Below are 26,273 nucleotides of genomic sequence, written 5' to 3' on the forward strand. Positions count from 1 at the left end.
GAAAATTGGGCATTTGAGGAGCTTTCTAAAAGGTGGATAGGTTTGGGGGGGGGGGGGGGGGGGGGGGGGGAAGTCAGATATGAGGGTTTTTTTGGAGGGGCTGGAATCTCCCACAGTGGAAGACGAGGAGAGGGCAGGATTGGAGGAGCCAGTGGAGATTGAGGAGGTTCGGGTGGCGATCTGGAAAATCTAAATGGGTAAAGCACCGGAGTCGGGTGGGTTCCCGGTGGAATTCTATTCGGAGTTTTCGGACAGGCTGGCACTGCTGTTGGTGGAGATGTTTGTGGGCCTGGTAGCTAGGGGGCGCTTCTGGAGACGATGGGGCAGGCATCTATTTCGCTTTTGTTAATAAAAGATAAGGACCCAGTAGAATGTGGGTCATAACGGCCAATATCCCTGTTTAATGTGGATGACGATTCTTGTCAAAGTGTTGCTGCTTAAGCTGGAGGAGTGTCTCCAACAGGTGATTGGGGAGGATCAGACATAGAACATAGAACAGTACAGCACAGAACAGGCCCTTCGGCCCTCGATGTTGTGCCGAGCCACGATCACCCTACTTAAACCCACGTAATCCGTATACCCGTAACCCAACAATCCCCCCATTAACCTTACACTACGGGCAATTTAGCATGGCCAATCCACCTAACCCGAACATCTTTGGACTGTGGGAGGAAACCAGAGCACCCGGAGGAAACCCACGCACACACGGGGAGGACGTGCAGACTCCACACAGACAGTGACCCAGCCGGGAATCGAACCTGGGACCCTGGAGCTGTGAAGCATTGATGCTAACCACCATGCTACCGTGAGGCTGGGTTTGTAAAGGCTAGGCAGTTGTCCTCAAATGTGTGGCGCTCGCTAAATGCCGGGTGCTCTCCTTGGCTATTGCACTGAAGAGCTTGGATAAGTGCATTGAGGTGCTGAGGAGTGGGGTTGGAGCATAAGGTGTCCCTGTATGCAGATGACCTTTGTTGTATATTTCTAACCAATGTCCCACGGTGGGGGGTATAATGGGGGTCAAGCGATTTGGGGCTTTTTCGGGATGCAGATTCAATTTGGTGAAGAGAGATTGCTTTTTGGTTTTCTCTCTGGGGAAGGAAGCGGTCTTGTGACCACTCACTTCATAGAACATAGAACATAACAGCGCAGTACAGGCCCTTCGGCCCACGATGTTGCACCGTCCTGTGAAACCCTCCTAAAGCCCATCTACACTATTCCCTTATCGTCCATATGCCTATCCAATGACCATTTGAATGTGTTTAGTGTTGGCGAGTCCACTACTGTTGCAGGCAGGACATTCCACGCCCTTACTACTCTCTGAGTAAAGAACCTACCTCTGACATCTGTCCTATATCTATCTCCCCTCAATTTAAAGCTATGCCCCCTCGTGCTGGACATCACTATCCGAGGAAAAAGGCTCTCACTGTCCACCCTATCTAATCCTCTGATCATCTTGTATGCCTCAATTAAGTCACCTCTTAACCTTCTTCTCTCTAACGAAAACAGCCTTTCCTCATATGATCTTCCCTCCATACCAGGCAACCTGGGGGTGCAGGTGACTCGAGATTGGGCCCTGCTCCGGAAGTTGGATTTCACGAGCCTGGTGCGCAGGGTCACGGTGGGTCTGTTGAGGTGACACAGCCGCCCCCTGTCATTGGCAGGCTGGGTACAGTCAACAGAGATGAATGTTTTTCCATTTTAATTTTATTCCAGTGTGTAACGATCTCCTTGCTGAAAGCATTTTCTTACGGGGTGGAACGGTTGATCTTGTTGTTTGTCTGGGCAGGTAAGTGGCGATGATTTGGAAGATGGTTCTTCAGAGAGGGTGACAGTCGGGGGCAGTTTGCTTCTGCCAGATCTGATGTATTATTATTGGGCGGCGAACACAGAGAAGGTGCGGGGCTGGGGGCGGGAGCGGGAGGTCATGTGGGTGAGGATAGAGGCAGGCGCTGGTTAGGGGTCGGGATTGCGGGCACTGGCAACGGCACCACGCCCCAGGAAATATTCCAGTGGTCCGGTGGTGGTGGCCACGCTGAAGATAGGGAGACAATTTCGGCAGCATCAGGGGCGGGGTCAGTTCATGCCAATGTGAGAGAATCACTTGTTTGAGCTGGTGAGATTGGATACCAGGTTCCGGGTCTGGGAGGAGCAAGAGGTGGTGCAAATGAAGAACATATTTCTGGAAGAACGGTTTGCGAGCTTGGAGGAGTTGGCGGACGGGGGTGTCCTTCAGGTATGTGCAAGTGCGGGATTGTACAGGGGCTGGCTTAGCACCGGACTAAATCGCTGGCTTTGAAAAGCAGACCAACAGCACGGTTCAATTCCCATACCAGCCTCTCCGAACAGAGGCCAGAATGTGGCGACTAGCGGCTTTTCAGTAACTTCATTTGAAGCCTACTTGTGACAATAAGCGATTTTCATTTTTCGGAAAAGGTTTCCCCAACGTTTCCAGTGACACCTCCCGCCTCGTGATTGGAGTGTTGTTGGTGATGGGGTTGGATGGGGGGGGGTCATATCGGCGATTTATGGGGGGATTCTGCAGGATACGGAGTCGTTGGAGGGGGTTATGGCCATGGGAGGAGGGGCTGGAGGATTGACTGTGGTGTGAGGTGTTGCGGAATGCCTTAACTAGTGTGTGAGGCTGGGTTAATACAGTTAAAGATGACGTACAGGGCTCAGCTGACCAGGTCAAGGGTGAGCCAGCTGTTTGAGGGGGTGGAGGACACTTGCGAGCGATGTGGGAGGGGCCCGTCAACCATGTATACATGCTCTGGTTGTGTCCGAAGTTTTGGGGGTCGTTCTTCAGCACTGTGTCGGCGATCCTGCACATGGACTTGCAGCCCAGTCCCCTGTGGGCCATATTCGGGGTGTCGGACCTGCAGTGTTTGGTTGAGGTGACTGGGCGGGCGGGCGGGGGGGGGGGGGGGTTTGTGTTGTTTATTCCTTGCTATGGTGCGTGTTCAAGATGATAAAATATCAAAAACCTGAATAAAAATATTTTCATAAAAATACTTTCAGATTTACCTCTTTGACCAAGTTTTTGGTTGCTGTTCTAATATCACCCTGGTGTAATACTTTGTTTAATAATCATCCCGAGAAGTCCTTGGGACATTTAAATAGAAGTTGTTCTTGTATGAATCTCGGAGCTGACCAGTTTCGGCGATGCTATTGAAGAAGCCTGTGACTTACTTCAGTGCTGCACTGCACTGTAATATTAAATGTATCATTTTATTACTTGAATTTAATTAGAATTTCCCTGTTTGAATTCCAGAAGCAATGTTTAAAGCTCGCGGCTATTTACCTCGGATTAGAATTCTTGCTGTTTCCCCCCTCCCCCCAAGTTCCAGGGTGCATAACTGTAAATAGTGAGGAAAGGCTTGTGGGGAGCAGACTAGACTAGGCGGGTGCCACACAGAGATCGCTGTGTCTCATGATTAGATAGACAACTCCTGCCTTGCGATGGAAGGTCAGTTGAAGATGGTTGGGTTGAGGACACTGCCTGACGAACTCGAGAAGTAATGTCGTGGGACTGAGGTGATTGACCTCCGACAAACACAACCATCTTCCTTTGACCTTGGGAGGACTCTGGACAGCGAGCGTTCTCCCCAATTCCCATTGACTGCAATTTTACTCGGCCTCCATGAGGCCAGTCAACTGCTACCTTGAAATGAAGAGCAGTGGCTCTCACCTCACCCACACGAGTCAGCTCCTTTATCTGTGCCTGACTGGTGAGCAGGATATCAGTGACAGAGTGCCACACACCTTGCATAACTTTGCTGATGATCACAAGGACACCATTGCCGTTGTAATTGGCTGGGTCGGACTTGTCCTGCTTTTTGGAAAGACGAGATGCCAAGACAATTCTCCCAATTTGTGGGGCAGATATCTGTGCTATAATTCTACCAGAACAGCTGGCAAGGGGCCATTTCTGCAGCAGGTCTTCAGCACCATGGCTGGTATTTTGTTACTCGATAGCACATGGAGTTAACTTAATTGGCTGAAAGTGCACATTTAGCCGATTCCCGGCTGGGTCACTGTCTGTGTGGAGTCTGCACGTCCTCCCCGTGTGTGCGTGGGTTTCCTCCGGGTGCTCCGGTTTCCTCCCACAGTCCAAAGATGTGCGGGTTAGGTGGATTGGCCATGCTAAATTGCCCGTAGTGTCCTAATAAAAGTAAGGTTAAGGGGGGGGGTTGTTGGGTTACGGGTATAGGGTGGATACGTGGGTTTGAGTAGGGTGATCATGGCTCGGCACAACATTGAGGGCCGAAGGGCCTGTTCTGTGCTGTACTGTTCTATGTTCTATTTATGACGTGGACCTGAGCAAGAGGCGAGATCATCTGCTTAATTCATTCATGGGATATGTGCTTCGCTGGCTAGGCCAACATTTATTAATGTCAGGGCCATTCCTGTCGATTCCCTTATTTCCCATTTCTTTTACTTAGTCACCATCATTTTAACCCATGGATGTTTAACGGGCATGTACCTTTAAACCGAGCAGAGGAAGTGAGGAACTCAAAAGCTACCAAATAGTACACAACGCTATGAGGTTTAACGTCTGAACAGAAAAACTCAGACTTTCTGGCACCCAAGAGATCGGAGGGATTCGATTCAACTGGATGGCTGGTGGACAATGAATTGGCTAAAGGCCGTATTCTGCCTGGTGACAGGCAGTGATTGGGTCCTAGCTGCATGGGGTGGTTTTCAGATAACCCAGGAAGGGATAGGCTGGTCCTGGACACTGAGAGAAGCAGCTGTGAGCTGTTGACTCTCTCTCTCTCTTTCTCCAGATTTGCTGCCTTCCTGCTATTTCTGAACCTGCAGGGAGGTTTTGACATCTGGATGAATCTACAGTGAAATCCATTACAGACTGGAAGCAAAAACCTCCATCTGGAGGTCTAGGCTGAAGAAAAGTGGACTGGAGGATACTGAGACAAATACTTTTATTCTTTTTATTTTTTATATTATTTTCTCCACACCCCTCTTTCTCCTTTGTGTTTGTCTGTCTTGTGTAGGGGGGGGGGTTAGGAATTAGCTAATAGTTAGGGGCAGCATGGTGGTGCAGTGGTTAGCATTGCTGCCTCATGGCGCCGAGGTCCCACGTTCGAATCTCGGCTCTGGGTCACTCTCCGTGTGGAGTTTGCACATTCTCCCCGTGTCTGCGTGGATTTTGCCCCCACAACCCAAAGATGTGCCGGGTAGGTGGATTGGCCGCGCTAAATTGCCCCTTAATTGGAAACATTTTTCACAAAAGAGCATCAGTGGATTTGGAGCAATGATGAGCAAGTGGAGGTGAGATTCAGATCCAGCCAACGGGCAGAATGGTCCGGCCCCTAGTCCATCCATCGTCCCGCAAGTGATTTTGCCACTTGTGCAATTCAAACACTTAAGAGAGATATTGCTGACAGGGCAAAGCCTCAGCGTTAATTCTGGTGTAGATCTCACAGCCCATGGTCTTCGAGACAGAGTCTGGCATAGATGAGGTGTCCTGGAGTCGCCATGCTGACCATTTTCAGCTCTGAGTGAAGTTTCCTGTACAAAGACTAGAAGGGGATGTGTGAAACGGGATCTTGCTCCATTATGCAGACTGCTCCTGTTAATTGAACTTGTTCCTAAACACATACCTCCCAGATGTTCAGCCCACATTCAGATGGGCAAACAAACATTCAACAATTGAAATGATTTGTTTCAAAAGGAAAAGAGACTGAATGTTTCCACCAGGATTAATTTGCATTTAAAATAGTCCCCTTCACAACCTCAGTATGACCTGGCTTATTCTCAACCTCGCCCCTTGACTGAGGTGTGGCGACCCTCAGGTTAAACCCCCACCATCAGCTCCCCCCCCTCAGGGAAAGCAGCCTGTAGTCATCTGGGGCTCCATGTCCCAAAGCACTTTACAAAACGGCTTGCATTTATGTAGCACCTTGAATGTTCCGGAGCCTCTGAAGCCAATTGACGTAGCTCAGCGGTGTCATCATTTTTCTAATATAGGCAAACACAATAGCTCACACACCCACAGCCAGCAATAAAACAAATGGACAGCTTTTCCTTCACTGCTGGCTGAGGGATAAGGATTGGTTAGAATGCCAGAATAGACCTTCTTTGAAGGGTTTCGGTTTAACGTCTGACCCAAAACACAGGAAATGAAAATGAAAATCGCTTATTGTCACGAGTAGGCTTCAATGAAGTTACTGTGAAAAGTCCCTAGTCGCCACATTCCGGCGCCTGTCCGGGGAGGCTGGTACGGGAATCGAACCGTGCTGCTGGCCTGCCTTGGTCTGCTTTATAAGCCAGCGATTTAGCCCGGTGAGCTAAACCAGCCCCAGGGCGTCAGACAGTGGAGAATTCCCAATGGACAATGAACTATAGACAAACTTCCTGGATTATACGCTGTCATTTTAGGAAAGGAGTTTGAACCAACAACCTTCTGACCCAGTCCAACATCCCACCAAACAAGGTTCTTAATTTCGCCTTTTGAAGTCTACGTGTATTTGAGAAATAATCTCCAGCAGTTTGACCGTTGTTACAGGACAGGAGGCATCATGGGGAACTCTGCTTTTGGGAGGCAGTGTGACAGGAAGCGGTCCCTGGTAAATAAAGGATATTCCCTGCAGAATGCCAGTTGGATGGCTATCAAAAGGGAGATATTTATCGTGTATCAAACTCCAGACACAAGCTGGGTGGGTGATCAGCATACGGAGGCTGCGGTGTGTAATATTCACAGGATGCACCGCAGTAACTTGCCAAGGTTTCTATGAAGCTACCCAAGTAACTAGTCACCCCACCTGACAGTCATGAATAAACTCAATTAGAAATTCAGAAGCTTTACGGAGAGTATGAGAACATGGTACTCACTCCCACACGGAGCAGTATAGGGACACTCAAGGGGCAGTTAGGGATGGGCAATAAATGCTGGCCTAACCAGCGAAGCCCACATCCCAGAAAAGATCGAAGGAGAAACCAGGTGAAGACACGATGAAGTAAGAGCAGATTCAGTACCGATGGAACACTGAGGGAGTGGAAAGTGAGCTGGGCAGAGGGAGCTGGAGGAATAAAAACAAAATCTGTCAGAACAAGTGAGTGAAACAAATCACAGATTTCATTGGGTGGGGGAAAGGGTCTGTGCTCCCACGCCCCAGAAAGCCATTGTCGTCGCGGACCGCGGAGATAAACCTGCTGCCAAGCATCGACACATCGACTGTTTTATTGTACAGTATCAGGACACTGAAAAATCAACAGGTCAGGTTTGATGAGAAAAAAATCCCAAAACAATTCAACATTTCAAACGCAAAGGAGGAATAATAAAGAAACTAAATCACAGTTGGAATGAAACTAGACAAGACCATCACCTGAACAGAATTTCAATCATTTCCAAAGCACACGCATTCAGGTTGGATTCAATTAGCTTCTTACAGCAAATAATCGTGAAGCTCCCAAAATGGCACCTTGCTGCATTGAACTGGTCTACACGCCTTCGTCAGGCCCCGTTTCCTCTCAAAGAATCATCGGCAATGTCATGATTTGGTTTTCTTTGAGGATAATATAAACTAAATTGGAAAAATGACACCAATCAGACTTCTGTGAGTTTCAATCCCGACGCTCGTGGCCCAGAGGTGGATGAGAGACAGCACCTTAAGGTGGGAGTAATCATTGTGCAATGGCCGATGCTGTGAAACGGACAGCATTAGGCTCTACACGTGCTCTCAGAGCAGAACTCATCTGTGTCTGCACAGCCTAACAGAAACGCAATTCGGCCTTGCTCTGACCAATCTGTGGTCATTGTCAGTAAAGTTAAGACACAGCCCACAGCCCCCCTCCACCCAGTGAGCCTCTGGGCAGTCACCAAAAGAGTCAGGTGTTTGAAATGAAGCCGTGTTGGGCTGGTGTGGGTGGCAGAATAACAGACTGAAGCCAACAGGCAGAATAGTCCCTGGTTTAAAGCAAAATTACTTCTTTAGATTTCCATTCTTGATTCTGTTGTCCACATTTGTATTGGGGACAGCCTATGTAAACATGTCACGGTATGATTTCACCCTCCCAGCCAATGGAAATACTGGAGTTGTTGGGACATGTTTACAAAGGCACTTCCTACAGTATTATCAAGGTGGATGTGGGGCTTTAAAGCAGGATTTGAATCTACTTGAATCACATTCTTAAAAAAAAATTCAATATTTCCTGATGAGGGAGCAGGGCTATCGAATCCAACTAACTATTTGCGTTTCTAGTTAGCGAGGTCAGGGATATAAACGCAATGATTTGCCTCAGATTCTAATGACCACAACCCAAAGTGCAGCATGTGCCTCTGAACTGTGCTCATGCTCTGGAAACGCAAAGGTAATCGTTTTTATATTCATCTGCTAAAAAAAAAGGGGAATCTGTTCTAAAAATGCCTTCAATGGCCGTCATTGACAGAACGATGTTGCAGTCACCTTGACATGCCTTGAATGTTGTGCTAAGTTGATGAAATGCCGCCCCTTTGCCTTTCAATCAAGCCCGTGTGCATTCAGTCTGGCTGATGCGGCCTGCTGGGTATCTGGTACACAGAACGAGAAACTGCATGGCTCTGATGGTGACACTGGTCATGAAAATCAGCAGAATAACTGGGCTCAGACAAACAAAGAAGGGAAGGGAGAGGAGGGATCATGGCCGAGTGCGAGGTTGGACAACATGACGTGCACAGTCCAGGGAAAGAACGTCTGTCTTGTTGCTGCCACTAAGTTGCTGTGGCCAGTCAAGGCTGGAGCATTTTCAGAGAGAACCATCACAGGTTTGATCACACAAAAGTGTGTTTCAGAGGGATCTGACCCGTCTGGAGGTATCAGGAAATAATGGCTGCATCGAGCGAGACGTCTGTCCCCGAGTATTCTGAACAACAACCTCACTTCAGTCATTCTTAAAGGAGAACCCATTCCCCTCCCTCCCAAAGCTTGGCCCTGGACAGATTGAGTGAAGACTGTAACCCAGAAATGGGAGAAGCCATGCAGAGGTCGCAGAGGTCACCGATATCTCCCCCTCCCCCTAATCCACTTTATCACACGTGAATCAGAGCAGGCGGGTGAAACACGGAGCATCTGCAGTCCCCTCCTTTCCGCACTGTGAGGGCTGAAGGCCACACAGTCCCACTGATGGTGGAGTTTGTAGAGAAATGGCCAGTCCGGTACTGTTCAGTGTATTGGATTATTACTGCGTCGTTAACCTGCTTCGGGAGGCAGGAAAGTCATAGCTTACTGGATTCTAAATATATTGGTGTTTATCAAATCTGAACACATCTCAAAATAGTTTTCACATGATTGCCCACTGCTGCAGACAGATAGGAGGCAGTGAGAGACCCAGAGGTAGCACCAAGTCACTTGTGGCAATAAGCAGCTAATGGTTATGCTCGCTGGAGAAACAGATCACCCCAAAATTCACTGCACCCTTTCTAAGTCAATGCAATGTTGGTTCAAGTCATCTCCTGCAAGAGGGTCAATGGGACACAATGGAAGAATGAGGCTGTCCAAGATTTAGTGTTTGTTACAGCAAGAGAATATTTACAAATACAGTGCACGCTGATATTCGAAGAGCTACAGTTTGGACCCCTTCAACAAGACCTACTGGTGGATGGGGTCCTTCAAACGGACCTGGGCAGACTGACAAAAGAATCTCAGGTGACAACTTTAATGTGACACAAAAAAACGTCTTTGTCTGGCCAGACTACAGTGTGATCAGCAACTTATCTACTAAGTACAATGTCACCTATCAGTCTGCCACTCACACAATCATTTCCACAAGGACTCTCCCTCACACACACACCCTCACACACACCCTCCCTCACACACACCCTCCCTCATACACACACACACACCATCCCTCACACACACACACACACACCCACCTCACACACACACACCCTCACACACACACACCCTCCCTCACACACACACACCCTCCCTCACACACACAGCCCTCACACACACTCTCACACACACCCTCCCTCTCTCACACACCCTCCCTCTCTCACACACCCTCCCTCTCTCACACACCCTCCCTCTCTCACACACCCACCCTCACACACACACACCCTCACACACACACACCCTCACACACACACAACCCTCCCTCACACACCACACACCCTCCCTCACACACACACCCTCACACACACTCTCACACACACCCTCCCTCTCTCACACACCCTCCCTCTCTCACACACCCTCCCTCTCTCACACACCCTCCCTCACCACACACCCTCCCTCACACACACACCCTCCCTCACACACACACCCTCCCTCACACACACACACACACCCTCCCTCACACACACACACACACCCTCCCTCACACACACACACCCTCCCTCACACACACACCCTCACACACAACCCTCACACACACTCTCACACACCCTCCCTCACACACACACCCTCCCTCACACACCCCCTCCCTCACACACACCCCCTCCCTCACACACACACCCTCCCTCACACACACACCCTCCCTCACACACACACCCTCCCTCACACACACACACACACCCTCCCTCACACACACACACACACCCTCCCTCACACACACACACACACCCTCCCTCACACACACACACACACACCCTCCCTCACACACACACACACACCCTCCCTCACACACACACACACACCCTCCCTCACACACACACACACACCCTCCCTCACACACACACACACCCTCCCTCACACACACACACACACCCTCCCTCACACACACACCCTCCCTCACACACACACCCTCCCTCACACACACACCCTCCCTCACACACACACCCTCCCTCACACACACACCCTCCCTCACACACACACCCTCCCTCACACACACACCCTCCCTCACACACACACCCTCCCTCACACACACACCCTCCTCACACACACACCCTCCCTCACACACACCCCTCCCTCACACACACACCCTCCCTCACACACACACCCTCCCTCACACACACACCCTCCCTCACACACACACCCTCCCTCACACACACACCCTCCCTCACACACACACCCTCCCTCACACACAACCCTCCCTCACACACACACCCTCCCTCACACACACACCCTCCCTCACACACACACCCTCCCTCACACACACACCCTCCCTCACACACACACCCTCCCTCACACACACACCCTCCCTCACACACACACCCTCCCTCACACACACACCCTCCCTCACACACACACCACCCTCCCTCACACACACACACCCTCCCTCACACACACACACCCTCCCTCACACACACACACCCTCCCTCACACACACACCCTCCCTCACACACACACACCCTCCCTCACACACACACACCCTCCCTCACACACACACCCTCCCTCACACACACACACACCCTCCCTCTCTCACACACACACACCCTCCCTCACACACACACACACACACACACACAACCCTCCCTCACACACACCCTCCCTCACACACACACCCTCCCTCACACACACACACACACCCTCCCTCACACACACACACACACACACACCCCCTCCCTCACACACACACACACACACACCCTCCCTCACACACACCACACACACACACACCTCCCTCACACACACACACCCCCCTCCCTCACACACACACACACCCTCCCTCACACACACCACCCCCTCCCACACACACACCCTCCCTCTCACACACACACCCTCCCTCACACACCCTCCCTCTCACACACCCTCCCTCTCACACACCCTCCCTCTCACACACCCTCCCTCTCACACACCCTCCCTCTCACACACCCTCCCTCTCACACACACTCCCTCTCACACACTCCCTCTCACACACACTCCCTCTCACACACACTCCCTCTCACACACACTCCCTCTCACACACACTCCCTCTCACACACACTCCTCTCACCACACTCCCTCTCACACACACTCCCTCTCACACACACTCCCTCTCACACACACTCCCTCTCACACACACTCCTCTCACACACTCCCTCCACACACTCCCTCTCACACACACTCCCTCTCACACACACTCCCTCTCACACACACTCCCTCTCACACACACTCCCTCTCACACACACTCCCTCTCACACACACTCCCTCTCACACACACTCCTCTCACACACACTCCCTCTCACACACACTCCCTCTCACACACACTCCCTCTCACACACACTCCCTCTCACACACACTCCCTCTCACACACACTCCCTCACACACACTCCCTCACACACACTCCCTCACACACACACACTCCCTCACACACACACGCAAACTCCCTCACACACACACACTCCCTCACACACACACACCCTCCCTCACACACACACACCCTCCCTCACACACACACACCCTCCCTCACACACACACACCCTCCCTCACACTCACACACCCTCCCTCACACACACACACCCTCCCTCACACACACACACCCTCCCTCACACCACACCCTCCTCACACACACACCCTCCCTCACACACACACAACCCTCCCTCACAACACACACAACCCTCCCTCACACACACACACCCCCTCCCTCACACACACACACCCCCTCCCTCACCCTCACACACAGACCCCCTCCCTCATACACACACACCCTCCCTCTCACACCCCCCCTCTCACATACACCCACCCTCCCTCACACACACACACCCTCCCTCACACACACACACCCCCTCCCTCACCCTCACACACACACACCCTCCCTCTCACACCCCCCCTCTCACATACACCCACCCTCCCTCACACACACACCCTCCCTCTCACACGCACACCCTCCCTCTCACACGCACACCCTCCCGCTCACACGCACACCCTCCCTCTCACACGCACACCCTCCCTCTCACACGCACACCCTCTCTCTCACACGCACACTCTCTCTCACACGCACACTCTCTCTCTCACACGCACTCTCACACACGCACACACTCTCTCTCACACGCACACACTCTCTCTCTCACACGCACCACTCTCTCTCTCACACGCACACTCTCTCTCTCTCACACGCACACACTCTCTCTCACACGCACACTCTCTCTCTCTCACACTCAGCACTCTCTCTCACACGCACGCACACTCTCTCTCTCTCACACGCACTCTCTCTCTCACACGCACACTCACTCTCTCTCACACGCACACTCTCTCTCACACGCACACTCTCTCTCACACGCACACTCTCTCTCACACGCACACTCTCTCTCTCTCACACGCACTCTCTCTCTCACACGCACACTCTCTCTCTCACACGCACTCTCTCTCACACGCACACTCTCTCACACGCACACTCTCTCACACGCACACTCTCACTCTCTCTCACACGCACACTCTCTCTCTCTCACACGCACTCTCTCTCTCTCTCACACGCACACCCTCCCTCTCACACGCACACTCTCTCTCACACGCACACTCTCTCGCCCACACGCACACTCCCTCCCTCACACACACTCTCTCTCTCACACGCACACTCTCTCTCTCACACGCACACTCTCTCTCTCACACGCACACTCTCTCTCTCACACGCACACTCTCTCTCTCACACGCACTCTCACACACGCACACTCTCTCACACGCACACACTCTCTCTCTCTCACTCTCTCTCACACGCACACTCTCTCTCACACGCACACTCTCTCTCTCACACGCACACTCTCTCTCTCACACGCACACTCTCTCTCTCACACGCACACTCTCTCTCTCACACGCACACTCTCTCTCTCACACGCACACTCTCTCTCTCACACGCACACTCTCTCTCTCAACGCACACTCTCTCTCTCACGCACACTCTCTCTCTCACGCACACTCTCTCTCTCACGCACACTCTCTCTCACACGCACACTCTCTCTCACACGCACACTCTCTCTCTCACACGCACACTCTCTCTCTCACACGCACACTCTCTCTCTCACACGCACACTCTCTCTCTCACACGCACACTCTCTCTCTAACACGCACACTCTCTCTCTCACACGCACACTCTCTCTCTCTCACACGCACACTCTCTCTCTCTCACACGCACACTCTCTCTCTCTCACACGCACACTCTCTCTCACACGCACACACTCTCTCTCTCACACGCACACTCTCTCTCTCTCACACGCACTCTCTCTCTCACACGCACACTCACTCTCTCTCACACGCACACTCTCTCTCACACGCACACTCTCTCTCACACGCACACTCTCTCTCACACGCACACTCTCTCTCTCTCACACGCACACTCTCTCTCTCTCACACGCACACTCTCTCTCTCACACGCACTCTCTCTCACACGCACACTCTCTCACACGCACACTCTCTCACACGCACACTCTCTCTCACACGCACACTCTCACTCTCTCTCACACGCACACTCTCTCTCTCTCACACGCACTCTCTCTCTCTCTCACACGCACACCCTCCCTCTCACACGCACACTCTCTCTCACACGCACACTCTCTCTCTCACACGCACACTCACTCTCTCACACGCACACTCTCTCTCTCACACGCACACTCTCTCTCTCACACGCACACTCTCTCTCTCACACGCACACTCTCTCTCTCACACGCACACTCTCTCTCTCACACGCACTCTCACACACGCACACTCTCTCACACGCACACACTCTCTCTCTCTCACTCTCTCTCACACGCACACTCTCTCTCTCACACGCACACTCTCTCTCTCACACGCACACTCTCTCTCTCACACGCACACTCTCTCTCTCACACGCACACTCTCTCTCTCACACGCACACTCTCTCTCTCACACGCACACTCTCTCTCTCACGCACACTCTCTCTCTCACGCACACTCTCTCTCTCACGCACACTCTCTCTCACGCACACTCTCTCTCACACGCACACTCTCTCTCTCACACGCACACTCTCTCTCTCACACGCACACTCTCTCTCTCACACGCACACTCTCTCTCTCACACGCACACTCTCTCTCTCACACGCACACTCTCTCTCTCACACGCACACTCTCTCTCTCACACGCATACTCTCTCTCACACGCACACTCTCTCTCTCACACGCACACTCTCTCTCACACGCACACTCTCTCTCTCACACGCACACTCTCTCTCTCACACGCACACTCTCTCTCTCACACGCACACTCTCTCACACGCACACTCTCTCACACGCACGCACACTCTCTCTCTCACACGCACTCTCTCTCTCACACGCACACTCTCTCTCTCACACGCACACTCTCTCTCTCACACGCACACTCTCTCTCTCACACGCACACTCTCTCTCTCACACGCACACTCTCTCTCTCTCACACGCACACTCTCTCTCTCACAAACGCACACTCTCTCTCTCACAAACGCACACTCTCTCTCTCTTTTTCTCACACACACTCACTCCACACCCACTAACTGAGACCTGAGACAGGAGACATTTTTCCCCAGTTTTGGCTGCATATATACTGCCCACCGGGTGGGATTCACTCCTGGAGGGACTTTAGTGGGTCCCGTAATCTCATGAGTTAAGTTACCACCTTTGGCGGGTGATGTACATTCCAACCAGCAGACGGAAGTGGCAGTATAACTGCAGTTATAGAGTAGACGGAAGTGGCAGTATAATTGCAGTTATACAGCAGACGGAAGTGGAGGTATAACTGCAGTTATAGAGCAGACGGAAGTGGCAGTATAACTGCAGTTAAAGGAAGCTAAGGAGCTCAGTTTAAGGGACAAAATGAGCTTGACAGGAAACAAAGAAAGAGGGTGATGTCCTTTCTGAAGCACCTCGGTACTATTAGAGCTAGCTCACAGTGGTTTCTACCAAGCTGGACTCACCGTCCAACCACATCATCACAGCTTACGCTCAAACTCCTACAGGTTGCTGTCAATCTCGGGTGACACGTTTCCTTCGCCAGGCGTCTTGCCCACTGCGCCAGGTGTAATTGTGCTCAAGTCCAGGAACATTTTGGGGATGTCCTTCCCAAAGTAGATCTTGCTGTTTGAGGCGATTGCCCGGTACTTCAGTAGCTGCAGATACTCTGGGCTCAACTTCAGCTGCAAGGGGGTGAGCAAACCAAGGTGACAACATGAAATGTCGGGGCGGCCTCTACAGAAAGAGCTACAGCAGTGTACACACCCTCCGCACGTTCCAGCAACTCTCCTGCATTTTGAAATTAAGTGTCCAACTCTAGCAGAAGGATTTAGCAGCTATTGAGAGGTTACAATGGGCAGCAAGCAGAATGCGGTATGGAAGGGCTGAAATACAAGCAAACTGGACACACTGTCATTGATAAAGGGAAGGCAGAGAGGTGACACGATTGTTGCTTTGACATTCGAGATAACGTCACCACCGTGATCTGTCTTACCTGAGACACAATAAACAATAAAAGCAGCGAACACGGCCTGCGCCTGGGAAATCACAAACCCCCCCCCCCCCCCCGGGTCAATCTAGCCAACCGGATTTGTATTCAAACGCACATCTCTTTTGGAATGCGGATTTTGGTTTTTGATACATGGCTTGGGAAGGTGATTTGGATCCACGATTCCTCAAGCTCTCCCTTCCCGGGAGCTGTCCGTCCCTCGGGCACGATCTGCCAGCGCGTTGCACCCTCGCCCGGTCGCACCACAGCTGGTAGATTCCGGGAGAGGTCTCCCGCCGGATTCCCAAGTATCACACAGTGTGTCAGAGCAGAATCCAGCCCAAATGGCAGGGCCTATGTTGGCTTTGACCCTACTTCGGCGAGTTCACCCAATATCTACCGGCCTCCCGGGATCTACAACCTTTCCCGGGAGGTGGCTGCCGGACATCGATCAGCGCTGGTCCACACAAACATGGACCAGGCCGAACGGCACCCAGGGGAGTCTCTCAGGGCATCGGTGGCCCCTGGGTGGTCAGGGTCAGTGCAGGGTGGCTCCCTGGCCCTCCCCCTGGAAAGCAGGCACCTTGGCACTGCTGCCCTGGCACTGCCAAGAGTTAGTGCCCGAGGGGGGGGGGCATGCCCATGAAGAGAGGGTGAAGGGGGGTTTTGAAGGTGGGAGGGGTGCCGGGAAGTAGGGGCCTCTGGAGGTTGAGGGGGGGTTGCCATGTGGGGTTCCTACCATCCTGTAAGAGGATGTAGGGATGGGGGGGCCCAGGGACATGGGAGGGCCCCCAAGGGGATGTGCAGAGGGAGGGGGGGGAGGGGTGACGCTTCCCTTGAGGGGGGGGTGTGGAGGACCCACAAGTTCCCTCAGAGGTCGGGGCACCCTTTCAAAGTGGCGCCCGATCTCGGCGTTCAGCTCCCCAGCGTGGGCAAAACTGCTGAGAAACTCCCCAGCACCCAACCAAGTGACTGAGTGACATTGAAAAGCGGTGGGGAATTCACCGACAGAGCCGACGGGAAACCCCCTGAAAAACACGCCGCAAATTAACTTTTTCCCGTTAAATTCCGCCCCAGATGTCTGGGTCTGTTGTAAACCCATTGCTCTGATTTGTCAATGACTCGATTATTATTGGACTATCCATTAACCAGGAAGGTAAACGGTTAACTCGATGGAACTAATTATTTCTCTAAAAATGCCCACCATTAATAATAATAATAATAATAATCTTTATTGTCACAAGTCGGCTGACATTAACATTGCAGTGAAGTTACTGTGAAAAGCCCCTAGTCGCCACATTCCGGCGCCTGTTCGGGTACACAGAGGGAGAATTCAGAATGTCCAATTCACCTAACAGCAAGTCTTTCGGGACTGTGGGAGGAAACCGGAGCTCCCAGAGGAAACCCACGCACACACGGGGAGAATGTGCAGACTCCGCACAGACAGTGACCCAAGCCGGGAATCGAACCTGGGACCCTGGCGCTGTGAAGCAACAGTGCTAACCACTGTGTCGCCCCAGCAATATGACCACATGTAACAGGCATCATGACAGGGAGTGCATGCGGCCAGTACGAGGATCGAACCAGCCACCGTGGCGTCATTGACACCACGCACTAACCAGCTACCAGCCAAATGGGACAAAACAATTATTGCTTTAGCTGTGCAGGACTTTCAGATTGGAGTTGGAAAAATCTCTCACCCTGTTCGCTTCAGCAACGCGTTGTGCAGTGTAAAACTCTGCATCTGCTCGAGCTTTCTCCCTTGCTACAAACACACCATCTATAGGAGAGAGAGACACACAGAGAGACAGAGAGTGAGCGTTAATTACAATGATGCTTTTTAAATATGCATGTGGGTTTAACTCTACTCCCTCTGCTGGCTTTGATCCCTTGTGACACCAACTCTTGACCCCCCTCTCCTGCTCTCTGCCAAGCCCTTGTTCCATCAAAGTGGCTGGAGGGATTGGCAATGAGAAAATCAAGCAAAACTACAGGGGAACTCTGCTGCACCATGCGGCAATCAGGCAATGTGATGTCTCCAAAGGCAAATATCGGCTCAATATTACCAGGCTGCAACTTCTCTTTCAGGGAAGCTCAGGAGAAATATTCACTCACCTTCAATCTCCGAAATCCTCTTCTCTGTTTGCTTCTCCATGACCATCTGCGCATATTTAATCTCCGCCACTTGTGCAACTTTCTCTGCTTCTGCAATATGTCAAGAGGTCCCATTAGTCCCATGACTACCTCCTTGAAACCTGCACATTTACACCAACATTGAGCTAAACGGCAAAACCAAGTTACCATTTGGACAGGAGGAAGTGAGGGAATGAAGTCAGAAGTAATATATTTACAGAGCAATAAAATCAAAGGAAAAAACTGCAGATGCTGGAAATCTGAAATACAGACAGAAACTGCTGGAAGATCTCAGGAGGGAGAAACAGAGGCAACATTTCCAGTCTGCATCACTAGCTCAAATTTGGAAAGACACTGTGAAACAAAGGGTGAAGACGACAGATGGTATGTTGGCCTTCATTGCGAGAGGATTCAAGTACAGGAGCAGGGATGTGTTGCTGCAGTTATACAGGGCCTTGGTGAGGCCACACGTGGGATATTGTGTGCAGGTTTGGTCTCCTTCTCTAAGGAAGGATGTTCTTGCTCTAAAGGGAGTGCAGCAAAGGTTTACCAGACTGATTCCTGGGATAGTGGGACTGATGTACAAGGAGAAATTGAGTCGATTTGGAGTTCAGAAGACTACGAGGGGGATATTATAGAAACCTATAGAATTCTAACAGAACTAGACAGTTTAGATGCAGGAAGGATGTTCCCCATGGTGTGGAGGTGTCCAGAACCAGGGGTCACAGTCTGAGGATACGGGGCAGACCATTTAGGACAGAGAGGTGGAGAAATTTCTTCAACCAGAGAGTGGTGAGCCTGTGGAATTCGTTACCACAGGAAGTAGTTGAGTCCAAATCACTGTATGCTTTCAAGAAGCAGTTCGATATAGCACTTGGGGTGAAGGGGATCAAATAATATGGGGAGGAAGGCGGGGTCAGGCTACTGTGTTGAATGATCAGCCATGAATGGCGGATCAGGGTCGATGGCCTCCTGCTCCTATTTCCTGTATTTCTAAACACATCAGGATACACATCAAACAGATATAACAGAGGACAAGAGCAGTGTTTTTCAAAAATATTTTTCCCGGGATCCACTTTTGCCAACCTTTGCGACCCACGCCGTACGTATTTCCTTCTGGTTTCCTTTAATGCGAATGGGGAGCCTGCTGGGTCCTCACGATCTCACTCCAATCAGGTTCACAGGTGAGGGCAATGTGCACATCGGGTGCAGACGCGGTTCCTTTGTGCCGTCTTCATCCAACCTCGCACATGTAGGTCGTCGTGAAGGGCAATAGCAACAAAATGCTTGCTTCACTCAGCACCAGATATGCCTGGGAGACGCTGCTCCAGAATGCTGACAGTCTCTCAACCTTGTGGTGTGTTACGGTGCAGTAACAGATCAGGCGCAGCAGTCTAGTCTCCTCTCAAAAGAGAAAATGCTGGACAATCTCAGCAGGTCTGGCAGCATCTGTAGGGAGAGAAAAAAGCTAACGTTTTGAGTCCAGGTGACCCTTTGTATCTGGGACTCGAAACTTTAGCTCTTTTCTCTCCCTACAGATGCTGCCAGACCTGCTGAGATTGTCCAGCATTTTCTCTCTGGTTTCAGATTCCAGCAACCGCAGTAATTTGCTTTTATTTATAGTTCAGTCTCCTCATTTGGAGTCAGCTCTAAGTTCATAACTGAATCTGGCATCTCAAACCCGAAGAGAATATTCACCCAACTCTTCTCTTTCAAAATCTGAAACTTGTTCTCTGGAAAGTAGCGACAAAGACTGTTGATTGGCGCAGTCGGATGCGACGTAATAAAGTTTGACGATTCCCTTACCAACACTGTTTCCTTCGATGTGCCATAGCAGTGTGGGGAACATGTTGTAGTGCTGGCTTTGTATTTGTACTTGCCAAACTTCTTTGTTGGTTGTTCACCAGAGGGCCTGGAGCTGTGTACAGAGCTAACACCAGGACTGCTGCGTCCTGCTCTGGACTCTCCTGCGCAGCTCTCTCCAGCAGATACCAATGAGAGATCCTGGCCAGTACGATCCATCTTCACCGTCCTCTTGCCTTACTTGTTAGCAACTGGAAAATGGAAGAAGTTCGCCTCTGCGATTTTACGCCAAAAGCACAGGCATACAGGACGCTTGGCGTTGAAGTGTATGTGCAGAGCGTGTGATCTGCTCACTGTTGCCTCTTCTGGTTGGAAGACTGCACAGCTGATAATCAACCGGTCTCATTTTAAATGGCGGTAGCGGCCGTTGGATCCGTCTTTTGGGATCGGGAACACCGCGGCCGATCCATCCACAACCCTTCCGACACCAGACGGCGACTTGCACTTGGGAACACCCTGGAACAGAGGAATGGGTTTCGATGGGAGGGTCAGTTTTACAGGATGTGGGTATCGCTGGCTCGGCCAGCGTGAATTGCCCATCCCGAGCGACCTTTCAGAAGGTTAGTGGACTAGAGGAATGGGTTTCGATGGATACTTTGGGGAGTAGAGGAGTAGATTTCAGCAGGAGAGTTAGGCGCTGTGGTGGAGGGATGGGTTTTGATGGGAGAGTTTGGGGAGTACAGCAGTGATGGTTTGCTTTTGTCACCAGTAAGAGTGTGTGCAGGATTCAGGGGAGTGGGGTGAAGGAAGATAACTAAACCATGAAGAAAACACCAGTGGTCAACCAGAGGGACCAGTCAAGAACACCAAGAACACCGGTCAACATGAGTGGAGTTTCTCGGAGTAACAAAGGCTGTGTTTTGGAGCCAGGAAGATGGTTTTAAACACAAACCATGATCTTTATGTTGGAGCTACATAGCAGTTGCAAATATCCCTCCCTGAAATGCACAGCCAGTTCCAGACAGGAATGTGCGCTCACAGGCCAAGGAAAACAGAGAAAACCGCGCACAGCCTCCAACAATCCATCTGGCAGGCCAGCCTACTGAAACAATTAGAAATAACTGGAGGAAACAAGACGTTTACTGTCATCTCACTGTTTTCACAGTTTTGAGAAATCTCCGAGACCCTGGGGCCTGTTAGATTAAGATCTCCAGAATCTCCAGAAGAGGAAGTACCATAGAATTCGCAGTGCAGAAGGAGGCCATTCAGCCCATCGAGTCTGCACCGGCTCTTGGAAAGAGCACCCTACCCAAGGTCAACATCTCCACCCTATCCCCATAACCCAGTAGCCCCACCCAACACTATGGCCAATTTTGGACACTAAGGGCAATTTATCATGGCCAATCCACCTAACCCGCACATCTTTGGACTGTGGGAGGAAACTGGAGCCCCCGGAGGAAACCCACGCAGACACGGGGAGGATGTGCAGACTCTGCACAGACAGTGACTCAAGCCAGAATGGAACCTGGGACCCTGGAGCTGTGAAGCAATTGTGCTGTCCACAAGCTACCGTGCTGCCCAAAGTACAAAACATATTTGATCAGTGTTCGGGCTGGTTGTTCAGTGATGGTGGGTTACCATAACCAAGTAGTTACTTTATAAAGTGCCAAGCATTCTTCGAGATTTGAACTCAGTCCTAGGAGCTGTAGACATATCTGAAAGGATGTGCATTTGGCACAGCAAATGTAGAACCAGGAAATACATCATTAAACGATAAACTGACTCGACCATAAAAGCAATTAATAGTAAGAGGATGTTCAACTCCATTTGTTTTCCATTTATTGGTTCACAGGGTCTGGTTGTCACTGGGCCCATCCCTAGTTGCCCCTTGGGAAGGTGGGGGCGAGTCCCTGAGGTGTAGGTACACCCACCGTGCTGTTAGGGAGAGAGTTCCAGGATGTTGCCCCAGCGACAGTGAAGGAACGGCCGATATATTTCCCAGTCAGGGTGGGGAGTGACTTGGAGGGGAACCTCCAGGTGGTGGGGTTCCCATCTGTCTTCTTGGTGGCCAATCAAGCGGGGCTGCTTTGTCCTGGATGGTGTTGAACTCTGGAAGTGTTGTTTGAGCTGCACTCACCCAGGCAAGTGGAGGAGTCGCTGTAGATGTAACGGCTCTTTTTACATAGACTCTGTCGACTGTTTGCTGTTAAATACTCAGTGGATTTTTTGCGGTGGCATACTCTTTCAATAGACTGTTGTTGTGAGATGTAGTCCAAATGAACTCTGTTTATTGTAGTGTTAAGTTTAAATAGACTTTGTTTGTTGTTTGCTATGATGTGCTGTTTAAATGCACTTCGCTTTGAGGCTCATTAGATCTCCAACTCAACTCATATTGGTGCTAAAAGTGACTCCTTTCTTTAATGCTCTCCCTCTCTGATATCTAAACCCTTCTATACAGTGAACAAGTTCCTTGGGGTCCTTCACATGCTGGAAAACCTCAAAAGCTCCACAGAAAAAAGTGACAAGTTCCTTAACCTTCTCATGATTGATTGCATGATTGAACGGCAGAACAGACTCGATGGGCCGAGTGGCCTAATTCTGCTCCTTTGTCTTAGGGATTCCCAAGAACTGCTAGCAGGAATGATTTTCAGCAGAATCATTGCGACACAGTGAGACATTCAGTCCATGAAGAATTGTAAAGTCAGACTGTGATGAAAAAGGGGGTGGGGTGGTGTAAAAGGGGAGATTTACTGATTGGGAACTGACCTATCAGTGCTTTCTTTCGTTCAGTCTCAGCTTCCTTCTCCACCACTTTCTGTCTCTGTGCCGCAATCAGTAACTTTGTCTTTTCACTCTCCCTGCAGAGGAACAAAGGAGAAGCTACAATTATCAGCTGCACTCTGTACCAACCAATCTGAACATCAAAGGGGTATCACACTGCAGGGTGTGGACCTGCAATTGGACATTGTAATGATTAATAAAACAGAAAAGAATTCTCATATAAATGTTCTCCGTGTACACTATATAGATTGAAGGCTGGGCTCGTCAAGGTGCCCAAGATGATAAAGGGATTTAAGATCTCAGCAGTGCCTTCATACCTTTATATGGGTGGCACGGTAGCAGTGGTTAGCACTGCTGTGTCACAGTACCGGGGACCCAGGTTCGATTACCGGCTTGGGTCACTGTCTGTGCAGAGTCTGCACGTTCTCCCCGTGTCTGCGTGGGTTTCCTCTGGTCTCCTCCTGCGAGTCCCGTAAGACGTGCTGTTAGGTGAATTGGACATTCTGAATTCTCCCTCTGTGACCCGAACAGGCGCCGGAATGTGGCGACTAGGGGATTTTCACAGTAACTTCACTGCAGTGTGAATGTAAGATCACTTGTGACAATAAAGATTATTATTTGAAGAAAATATTATAGATAAACTACTTCCTCTGCTGAAGTGTGAACAACGAGAGGATGTAAACTGATGGGAGATGGTGGCAGAGCTGTAACACAAACGGAAATCCCACCAGAGGGGAAAATTATTCAGCTCAATGAATGAATAAATCTGGAATGAACGGCTCATCTCATTTGGAGTGATCCTTAACTTCTAGATTGTCACACAAGTTCATCCGGTTCACCAATGTCCTTCAGGGAAGGAAATCTGCCGTCCTTACCCGGTCTGGCCTACATGTGACTCCAGACCCACAGCAATGTGGCTGACTCTCGCCCTCTGAAATGGCCGAGCGAGACACTGAGCTGGAGGCTGCCCGCCACCATCTACTCGAGACCAACTTGGGATGAGCAATAAATGCTGGCCTTAGAGGTGAGGCACGGAGCCCAAGAACCAATTTGTAGAAACAGAGAGAGAGCTTGGCCATTCAGCGGTTAATGCCAGAAAGCTCTTCTTCCCCAGAGGAGGCAGGAGATATCTGGGACCCTCTTCCCCAAGCCGCCGAGGCTGAGGGGCAATTTGAAACTGTTTGGTGTACATTCTCACCCTGGGAAGCGTTTCAAAACTGAACATAAATCCCGTAAACGACTGGAGTACGTTAGTGAGTGCGTGCCTCTGTTACTGGAGATGGCGGAGTGGGTAAAACACACAGCTCTGAGCCAGGAAGTCTCCCTCCTGACACTGGAGAGTGTAACTTCTGCTGACACTATCTGGTATCGTGCGGTCTTTCAAGTGAAGCAATAAACCTGACCCTTTCAGTTTGGGCATTAAGCATTTCATTATGTGAAGAGGAGCAGGGAAAGTCTCCCTGGTGCCCAGGCCGGGATTTATCCCCGTGACCAACAGTTAACACATCATCCGACCATTTACCACACTGGTGTTTTGTGGGGCCTTGCAGCTCACAAGCTGCGACATTTCTTGCATCACATCTGTGATTACACTTCAGAAATAGATCACCGGCTGCAAACATTCAGTCTCCGCTAAGGCCCAACGTTGGGGCTGGTTGGACACCTTGGCCTGAAGAGGGCCAGGATCAGCTTTCGGAAAATCCAGACACATTCTCTGAGCTACACCAATGAGTAAAGTCGAAATGAATTTCTAACTTTGTGTGGCGTTCCCGAAACTCACATCAATTCGTAGTTCCTCCGGATGGTTTCAGGAATGTTCGGCTTGGTTACACGCACTGCCTGTGGAGACACAGGAAACGAGAGTTAGGAGACTACCAGAAGCTTCCAGTGGCAGGGATTTTCCTGTTGAGAGCGGCAAGGGCTGTGATATTGGGATAGCTGCTCTCAAAAGGAGAAGGAAACACTGAGACTTTGTCGTTGTCCGACACTGAGCCCAATCCAGGTTTGATGCAAGGTACGAAAGAGCCAGTTTGTTAAAGCTCCTCACACAAACGGCTCTGATTTCTGATAACGCTGAGCCGGACTCTGCACACTGCTTACAGCAGCGTTCATTAGTGAAGAGAAACTCACATGGATAATCAGTCCGGGAGCCATGCCTGTTAAATCCTGTTGTAGTGCCAGCTTCAGGTCTTCGTCTATCCGATCTGACAAGACAAGAAAGCGGGATTACTCTCGGTAATAACTGTACCTGCTGCCTACCCTCACCCCAATTCCTTCAACATCCTCCTCCATCAACATCAGCCAACACTGTGGCGATATGCATCACTGTAAATACACAAGGGGTTAATGTAAATACACGTAGACTAGATAGACACTAGAGGGAGCACCAGAGACATGACACACAGGCACTCAACCAATAGGTCAGTTAGATAGGACACGACCAATGGGCATTCACGATACACACAGAGGTGACACTACCACAGGGGGGCATTACACCAACCCATATATAAGGACACAGCACACATGATCTTCCTCTTTCCAGTGGAGACACTTTGTGAGTAAACAGGGTTGATTTGAAACACATCATACCCACCACGTGGATTGTAGCAGACTGGTTCGTCAGTCTGAGTAGCTATAGCAGGATTAACACGAGAGTCGAATCCAAGTAGGAGAATCTGAACCTTCCTTTGTCAGAGTGAACATCAAGGAAGCAGCTTATGCTACGTCAAGAGCATAACAAAACAGACACCACTTACCAAACAGTTCAATGTAGACTTCCTGGAGGGTGTGCACACTGCAGAACTGGTTCAGCTCATGATGGATTTTGTTGAAGATCAATGTCTTGTCGTAGTCTGCTGTGTAGTTCCTCACAATGTCATAGACTGAGGACAATAATTTAAACAGAGGTGAGTATCCAACTCCATCACTTTGACAAGAATGCAGCAATCGCCCTCGCACATCCATCGCTGATATATCGAGACTCCAGAGACACTGCGGCAGAGGCCAGGCAGGTTCACGGGGACCATCCCAGAATGGGGAGAGGATAACTAACAGGGGAGATGGTTGATCAAAGGTTTGGTCAAACACAGTGTCAGAGTTCAGTGACAGCCTGAACAGGAGGAGAAACGGAGAGGCAGGGGAGGGGTACAGAGCTTGACGGGTAGGCTGCGTCAGTGAGGATTCGGAGGCACGCAGGTATCTCGGGGGTTGTAGGGCTTGAGGAGATTACAGGGATAGAGAAGGGTGAGGCCATGGAGAAATCTGAAAAAAAGGATGGGA

The 26,273-nt window shown here is 50.6% G+C and overlaps 1 protein-coding gene across 2 annotated transcripts in view; it reads right to left on the bottom strand.

The window, feature by feature from the left end:
• Nucleotides 1–7,182: 7,182 nt before the first annotated feature.
• LOC119957321 (erlin-2-like) overlaps nt 7,183–26,273 on the bottom strand; it is a 28,093-nt gene continuing 9,002 nt past the window's right edge. Inside the window, exons 5-12 of one of the 2 annotated variants that reach the window (XM_038785204.1) lie at nt 25,751–25,876; nt 25,125–25,198; nt 24,775–24,833; nt 22,980–23,071; nt 18,393–18,482; nt 17,978–18,057; nt 15,754–15,972; nt 7,183–9,451 (exon numbers count right to left, since the gene is read on the bottom strand). In XM_038785204.1, coding sequence (XP_038641132.1) covers nt 15,790–15,972; nt 17,978–18,057; nt 18,393–18,482; nt 22,980–23,071; nt 24,775–24,833; nt 25,125–25,198; nt 25,751–25,876 — 704 coding nt within the window. In that variant the 3' untranslated portion in view covers nt 7,183–9,451; nt 15,754–15,789. The remainder of the gene's footprint in view (nt 9,452–15,753; nt 15,973–17,977; nt 18,058–18,392; nt 18,483–22,979; nt 23,072–24,774; nt 24,834–25,124; nt 25,199–25,750; nt 25,877–26,273) is intronic. The other variant, XM_038785205.1, reaches the window with a different exon arrangement.

The sequence above is a fragment of the Scyliorhinus canicula genome, chromosome 26, assembly GCF_902713615.1.
Source record: "Scyliorhinus canicula chromosome 26, sScyCan1.1, whole genome shotgun sequence".
Lineage (NCBI taxonomy): Eukaryota > Metazoa > Chordata > Chondrichthyes > Carcharhiniformes > Scyliorhinidae > Scyliorhinus > Scyliorhinus canicula.